Raw genomic sequence first — 8,089 nt, 5'->3', positions numbered from 1 at the left:
GATTAGTTTCTCTTTCCTCCTCCCCTCCCTCCCCTCAGTATGCAGAGTGATTGTCTAATGGTACTTAGCTGTATTTATTTTTCATTGCCATGCAATTTTTATTTAATTCAGGTGCAGATATGTTGGCACAGTGTGTGCACAGGATGGCTAGTGGTCCGCTTTAAAATTATACGGATATGCAAAACCTTTGCCTTGGCACACACTGTTTCTCTGCAGCCCAGCTGAAATGCGTATTTCACAGTGAAGCTGTACCATTTCTTTGTGACTTTACTAGTCGTAATCTTCTGATCACCAGCGCACTGAGTATGCTCAGGCACCACAGAGACCCTTGCTAGATGTGGATGTGTCAGTGCGGTGGTGGGTGTCTCCAAGGCTGCGTATTTTTCATACTTTGGGGAATGAGCTTCAGAACCCCACAGGAACCAACGAGGCTGAAATGATAGTGTGCTTCAGCAAAAAAAAAGGAGGAGACCCAGACTTTTTCTCCTCTTTCATTTAGCAGGACAGATGAAGAAATAGCTTCAGCTAAGCACGAGAATGAGGATATCTTCACTGCTGCACAGCTCCAGCAGACTTTGGCTGGCCTGGATGAAGATTTAGAAGGTAGGGAAGTGTGTTAACCCTGAAGTACAACAGAGAGAGGCATAGCCAGGAGATGCAGAGTCAAACTGCACTCTGAAGACATCTGCACATTTCTCACTCAGATCGCTGGGAACAGCCCACAGGTCTGAGGCAGAATGTGATCAACCTAAAGGGGCTGCTCTCATTTGGCTTCTGGGGCAGTCACTCTTTGTACTCTTGCACTGAATATTTTTCAAGCTGCTTGTCAGATTGTCATCGTATTTCAATGTCTACTACCAAAACAAGATGAACAGCAGTTTATGGACACATTTTATGGCTCAAATTTGGTATAATTTCACTGGCTTCAGTGAAGCCAAATCACTTGTGAATTTAGCTCTGTGTTTAATGAGCAATGCCTCAGTTTTGTATTTTCTTATAATGAAGTGGAGAAAAGGGAGAGAGTTTTGTACCCAGTGTCTCCTCTGAGTTAGCAGACATATTTTAAAGGTAAAAACCAAAAAACATACAAAGAAAGAGAGCAAAGAGATAAGATGTCATACGGTACTCCTCTTTTGCCTACTGTGAATAAAAGTATTTCTCTATTAATGGTTTGTCACTAGATGATGTTTAATACTTTTTTTAAACATCCCATCTTTGTTTCAGTACTTCTGCGGTGGACTTGATTCTTATTTAATTTCCGTGAGTTCTCTAACTGCAGTTTCTTAGCTTCTGTGTTGTAACCCTTCATTTATACCAGCAAATTTGAGAGGAGAGTTAAGCTTCTTGCACAATGAGGGTTCTAGAATCACTGGTAATGAAGGGTGAGAAGAATAGAGAAAAAATACAAGTACTGTTTCTTTGTTTGCTTGTTCAAGGATATCCTTCAGCTGGGCTGTTATTACTAACCAGGTCTGGGAAACATAATTTGGAGTTGCTCAGTGTTTCTCAGAAATGTTTCTCCTTCAGAGTCATGTGGTGAAATATTTGTCAGTGAGAGAAGTTAGTCAAAGATAAGGTATGAACAATAGATTAAATTCTGCTTTCAGCTGCATTTGTATTTTTCCCACTGGCTGAAGCAGGAGAACTGCAGGAATATTTGGCTGATCCTAATCAGCAGCCAGACAATGAAAAGGACCCAGATCTCTCCCTTTTTGTAGAACAGGCATAAATATATTCTTGTTAGTTTTAGTGTAACTAATATATCTGATCTGCTTAAGCTTGTACTGGCTGTTTTTGTAATTTAAAGTAATATTGCCTAAATACTGCCTATATGTAATGTTTTATGTGTATTTTGCAGCAGTGGATACTCTAAGTAACTCTGACTCCGAGTACACTGGTGAAGTGTTGAGCCCATGTATAAGAAAAGTTGAGGCTGTCCAAGATGTTAGCATTTCTGTTCCAGTAACCATCATAGATGATGCTCCAGAAGTTTGCACCTTTAACTCAGCTGGAAATCAAGAGACAGAGACAAGGGTTTCACAAAACGTCTCAGCTGATTCTGTTAATACAGGAAACTTCACAAATAAAAACAACAATGCAGGTTCCTTTGATAAGGGACACACAGATGGTGGAGCTGTATGCATATCAAAGGACCTAATACATCAGCAACCATCTGAAAACGAATTCAGTCACTTGCCTGTGGAACAGAGGAGAGATATGTTTGAATCTCTCACATCCTCCTTTGAAAAAAGAAGTGAAAAGAACTTAAGACTGGACTCCCCTGCCAAACATGGTATGAAATCTGAGGAATGTAAATCTAAACTGACTCCACCTCACTCCAAGGCCACAGCTGAAATCAGTACAGCAAAGGAGAAGATAAATCCATTTAATGAATGTAGTAACAGGGAAAGATCTCTGAAAAAAAGTAAATCAGAAATAGAAATCAAATGGCCACCAGCAAAAAAATTTGAAGAAGTCCCATCAACACCCACATGGTGTCATCGTGCCCAGAATTCAGGAACAAGCTACGAACCGAAAATGGGTTTGACAACTTTTAAAGTTGTCCCTCCCAAACCTGAAGTAAAACATTTTGACAGAGGAGTTTCACTCACCACTGGTGCCATTAAGATAGATGAACTAGGCAACCTTGTAGGCCCGAACACCGGTGTTAGTAAGCACATACCAGGCACTTCTACTGATGAAAGTGAGGAAATTCATCTTGGGAAAGTGAAGGCATTCTGGAGGTCAAGCTCTATGGAAAAGCAAAGTGATGAATCTGCTGAGCATCCTCCTAAAAAGTCAACAGTCACCACAAGCTCTAAACCCTTTACTGTAAAACACGAACACAAACCTCTTTCTCTTGTAGCTCCAAAGCCTGGAGCACCACAAACTGTTACTACCCAGGTAGCTGAAAGACAGTCTGAGAATGAAAGGACCAAACCATCTCTTCCAGTTACACAGTCTCAGGTAACACCATTAGTGGCCCCAACCATTAATAAGGACAAACTGGAGCTTCCATTTCTAAAGCCACACAGGAGAACTTCGAGTCAGTATGTTGCCTCTGCCATTGCAAGACACATGAACACAACTGCATTTAAGTCTGACTCTGTGGACTATCACGAGAAAGATGAAGATAAACAAGGGGCAGGAGAGGTTAAAGCTGAAGCAGAGGTTTCACCAAAAAGATGTATTATTGTGGCCAAATATAGCCCTGTGGAAACAGAATCAGCAGAAACAAGAGAAACACTTTCAAGTATTTTTACGTGCAGTCAAAAAGCATCCTACGGGTTTACACCTGGTGATAATTCTGGCATGGAAAACAAAGTAGTTAACATCAGGGCACCAAATCAAGCAACTCCTGCAAGTTTCTATAAAAAGAATGCCAGTGTCCCACTTACTAAATCCTCTTCAAAGGATAACAGTGCAGAAGATGATCATGCTTTAAACAGCAAACAAAGTATAGCAGAGAAAAAGATGCTGTTTGACCACACGTGTGAGACTTTGACCCATGCTAATTCAGCCTCATCTCTCAAGTCTCCTGATCTCCAAGGAGTCTCCTCCTCTTTCAGTTCATCTTTGCGAGGCACTAAATGGCCTCCTGCTAATGGTGTGCAAGTTAGTTCACTTAAAGCTTCACCCGAGCTAAATGGGGCAGCAGCAAATGCAGTGTCAGAACAGGAAGAGAAACCTGATTATTCAGATATTAATGCTATCGGTGAACTGGATGTTAATGTGCAGACCAATATCTTTGGACCAAAGAAGAAGTTCAAACCTGTTGTCCAAAAACCAGTTCCAAAAGACACATCACTGCACAGTGCCCTAATGGAAGCCATTCAAACGGCAGGGGGAAAGGAAAAACTCAGAAAGGTAAAGTGTTCAGACTGCAGAGCTCTGTACTCACCCTGTCAGACACCAGAGGTTTTGTAACTGGTACAGTTGCTGGTGAGCTGGAGTACACAAAGCATATGAAAAATTTATAGTGGCAAAATACAGACCAAGCCACTGCTTAATCCGTGCATCCTGTATCTTATGCAAGACCATTGCTCCTGAGCAATTGCTAGAAGAGGCAGAAGGTGCAGGGATACAGCATAAAGGAGAGGTAATTAAGGTTACCCTAAATGCTGAACCCACATTTCAGTGTGTTATCTGGAAACAGGAACACACAGTATGGAGAAAACTTGTAAATACCTGCAGTGAAAGAAAACTGCATTTTGTATTACTGGGTGATAGTAGTTTGCTACTGCTTTCATGCTCAGGGGATCTGAGTCTGCATCTGTAAGTACAGCATTACTATCTACACATATCCTCACCATTCAGTGTGAGTAAGGGTTGTAAAAGCAGGCCCAAAAGAAGACACGCTGAGTGGTCTCCATAGCTTGCATGCTGGTACAAGTGCGAAAAATAATTTTAGTAGTGTTTCCAAACTATCTCTAAGTACCTAATAACAATGTGAGGTTTATTCTTTTCATGTTCTAGGTTTCAGACAGCACACTAAATGGCAGTCACAGGAAACCCTCATATGCTCAGCCAGAGAATGAGCGCTCAGCCCTACTAGCAGCAATTAGAGGCCACAGTGGCGTCTCAAAGCTGAGAAAGGTAAGAAATCAAGATGGTAAGTGATCTTTTAAGTGCTGTCTGTTGCCTCTGGGTGTTTTGAATAAACCCAGATATGCCACAAACTAAACGTGCTGCAAAGAGAAAAGTTGAGGGGGAAATAATATGACACAAGACCAGATCTGACTTACCGCAGATAGCATAGCAGGTTTGATCCTATCCTCTGCTATAAAAATTAACACTCTTTGAAATGGTGTGCTTTTAGCTGAAAAGGAAGCACATAGAAATCCAAACAAATTACAGGGATTGTGCAGAGAAGACATCAAATTTTCATCATTTTTGTACTTAGGTGGGGGTTTTTTTGGACTTTAGGAGTATGCAGTTAGATTAATATATTTGCATTACCGACGATTTGCATCCGATCCCAGTTACCTGAAAACAGGCTAGGGCTTCTTCATGCTTGCTGTTTATCTGTTAACATGAGCTGGTGCGTGCAAGTTGTGTGAAAGTAATTGATGTTGATGGAACATCAGCTTTCACCACAGTAGGATGATTCCTTATATCTGAAAGATTTACCTAATCGTTAAAGTATCTCTTTAGTCCTAATAGCCAAAACCTGCATTGTTCTAGCCTTAGATTTCACTCGGATCATTAATCCAGCAAAGGATGTGTATTTGGCAAGGAGGATCCCATTTCCTTTGTGCAATGACTCAGACCATTAGCACATATCCAGATAGCTGGCACTAGACAGAAGGAATCTCTTGCCTGTGTTAGAGAATTACATGGTCCCTCAAATATCATAGAATCATAGAATGGAAAGGACCTTAAAGATCACCTGGTCCAACCCCCCTGCCATGGGCAGGGACATCTCCCACCAGACCAGATTGCTCAAAGCCCTGTCCAACCTGGCCATGAACACTTCCAGGGAGAGGGCATCCACAACTTCCCTGGGCAACCTGTGCCAGTGTCTCACCACGCTCACCATAAAGAATTTCTTCCTAATATCTAGTCTAAATCTACCCTCTTCCAGTTTAAAGCCGTTCCCCCATGTTTTATCACTACCTGCCCTTGTAAAAAGTCACTCCCTGGCTTTCCTGTAGGACCCCTTCAGGAACTGGAAGGCTGCAATAAGGTGCCCCCAGTCTTCTCTTCTCCAGGCTGAACAGCCCCAACTCTCAGCTGGTCCTCATAGGGAAGGTTCTCCCACCCTCTGATCATCTTCATGGCCCTCCTCTGGACCCACTCCAACAGCTCGATGTCCTTCTTGTATTTGGGGCCCAAAAACTGGACACAGTACTCCAGGTGGGGGTCTCAGGAGAGCAGAGTAGAAGGGCAAAGTGTATCTTACTGCTCTTGCTGCAGGTAGGGTACAGCTTCCTCTGAGCCTGAGAGCAGGAGATGCTAGGCAGCAGCCATCTTCACGCATACTTAACTCCATTCTTTATTCATTGGGAATAAATGTAAATTTATGTAAAAGAGACTCTGACAATAAAGTGGCGATGTATTATCACAGAGACTTTTCGAAATACTTTCCTCCAGTAGAGAAGCTTTTGCCATCATTTTGAAGGAAGTTGCCTGGAAACTGTATGCTGCTTTCACACCATGTCACCTGTGCTAGTTAAAGCATCACGTTTGTATGTATGCTGGGCAAGATACAGATGTGCTATGATGAAAGGGCTTTCTGTTTCATGTTATCTCAAATGTTCCTGCTTTATCTGACATGACATAATTCTCATATATTGTATCTGTGTGTGGACAGTGAAGGAATAGAATATAGTAGCTCTCTGAATGTGGATTATTTGATGGGAGATGAATCCTTTCATTTTTCACTAGAGAAGTTTTGTGCCTCAGTTTCTCTGAGAAAAGCATGCTAATGCATCTGCTAGAAAACCTCCCATTTGGCACATTAAACTAAATTTCCTAATAATTGCCAAAACATTAATTACTAACATTTTATTCTAATTATTACTAGTAATGTTGCTAATGGCAAAAATATTTGTTGAGAAAGTTGATGGAAAAGCTGGCTTAGTCTAAAAGATTGCCTCCTCCCCCTGCCTTAATTTAAAGTAGGATGAGTTTCCAAGCTAGTAATTCATGCAGAAATTTCAGTTTCAAAAATTCTGCAGAAACACACTTGGAAGAACAGTCAATTGATTTTGTTCTCAGTGCTTTCACGTAGTTCTCTCTGGTACTGGGTTTGTCGGGTGTTTTTTTTTAGTATCCTGGAAAATTTAGGTTTAACGGCATTTTTTCAATGAAGCCATGTCTGAGAGCTCAGATCTAGAAGAGCCTCCCTGTCATCTGAAATTACATCTGTGCAGCTCAGACTGCAAAAAATAACAAGATTCCTGGGTGGCTACTGCAGCCTCAGTATATCTGCCTGATTCCAAAATCCTTGTCATTGTTTCCAAATGAATACCAAGTCCAATTCTCTCTTGTACCTTGCATGCCAAGAAGAGTTACAGGATGCTGGAACTCTCAGTAAATAAAGATTGAGATTCTGAGACAGGGTCAATGCCAAATCCTTGATGCTGGTAATCAGCCCAGCTGAGTGATGTGAGTGAGTAGTAACAGATGTTCAACCCTATGAGCAAACAAAAGTTCTACGTGGTTTACATCATTCAAGCAAAGTGAAATTGGGGTACTAAAAGTGCATCAAATGCCAAATAATTACAGTTTACTCATACTTGATACTAATTGTCTCCTTTCAACTGCATCATGAGCAGATCTCCTCGCTGGCCTCTGAAGAACTGCAGAGATTTAGGAATGCAGAACTGTCCTTGCAGAAGGCTGAACACCCTCGGGAAGAGCAGCTTTGTATCCCACCTGCCCCTGCTCAGCTGCCACCACCACCTCCCATTCAGCTGTCAGCAGCAGCTCCTAAATTCTCTGCCACAGCTACAGGTAGCTCTGGAGAGGCAAGGCAAGCCCTGCTGGAGGCCATTCGTTCTGGTGCTGGAGCAGCAAAGTTAAAAAAGGTAAAGGTACTTCTGTATTTTATTGTGGATGTAACAACCTAGGCTTCTTGTGCTTTGAGAACCATTTATAAACTGTTCTAGCGACACATTTCTTTCTTCCATCAGAAGAAGGTGTATGTACTGTTTAACTGAATCAAAGATTGGGAGTGTATTTCAAACCTTTGAACAGCTATTAAAACATACTATTAAGACTAAAACATGCCTGTGCATGTATGCAACCATATGAGTAGTCAATAATTTTTTTTTAAGAGAACAGCAAAAGCATGAATATAGTTTCAGAAAGCATTTTCATGCCCTTTTGATTCTCGTGCATCTGGCATAATATGAATGTCCTTTAGACAAGGTGAACCTAAGAAAGATCAGATATGAGACCCTAAAGCAAATTTAGAGATAAGTATTGTCTCTTAGTTTCAGTAGTGTGTCCTAGACCTTGATTCCCAACACTTACATCTACTACAGCAGATGTAATTTTCCCAACACATGATTTAGCTGATGCCAACTATAAATGTGTAAATAGGCTTTAACTTTGCTTACTTGTCCTCTTTAATACAATACAA

At 41.4% G+C, this 8,089-nt stretch overlaps 1 protein-coding gene across 1 annotated transcript; it reads left to right on the top strand.

The window, feature by feature from the left end:
* Nucleotides 1-476: 476 nt before the first annotated feature.
* On the top strand, nucleotides 477-7,574 carry LOC104538297 (protein cordon-bleu-like; the record flags this gene model as incomplete). The annotated part of the gene is made up of 4 exons (XM_010181447.1): nucleotides 477-603; nucleotides 1,859-3,867; nucleotides 4,477-4,596; nucleotides 7,281-7,574. Coding segments are annotated over 4 exons (2,550 nt in total), but the record flags the coding sequence as incomplete, so codon positions are not given.
* Between the last annotated feature and the right edge of the window lie 515 nt (nucleotides 7,575-8,089).

This window comes from Mesitornis unicolor, unplaced genomic scaffold (genome assembly GCF_000695765.1).
Source record: "Mesitornis unicolor isolate BGI_N332 unplaced genomic scaffold, ASM69576v1 scaffold20153, whole genome shotgun sequence".
NCBI lineage: Eukaryota > Metazoa > Chordata > Aves > Mesitornithiformes > Mesitornithidae > Mesitornis > Mesitornis unicolor.
Note: the sequence above shows the minus strand (reverse complement) of the source record. Positions and strands in the feature narration are given on the sequence as shown.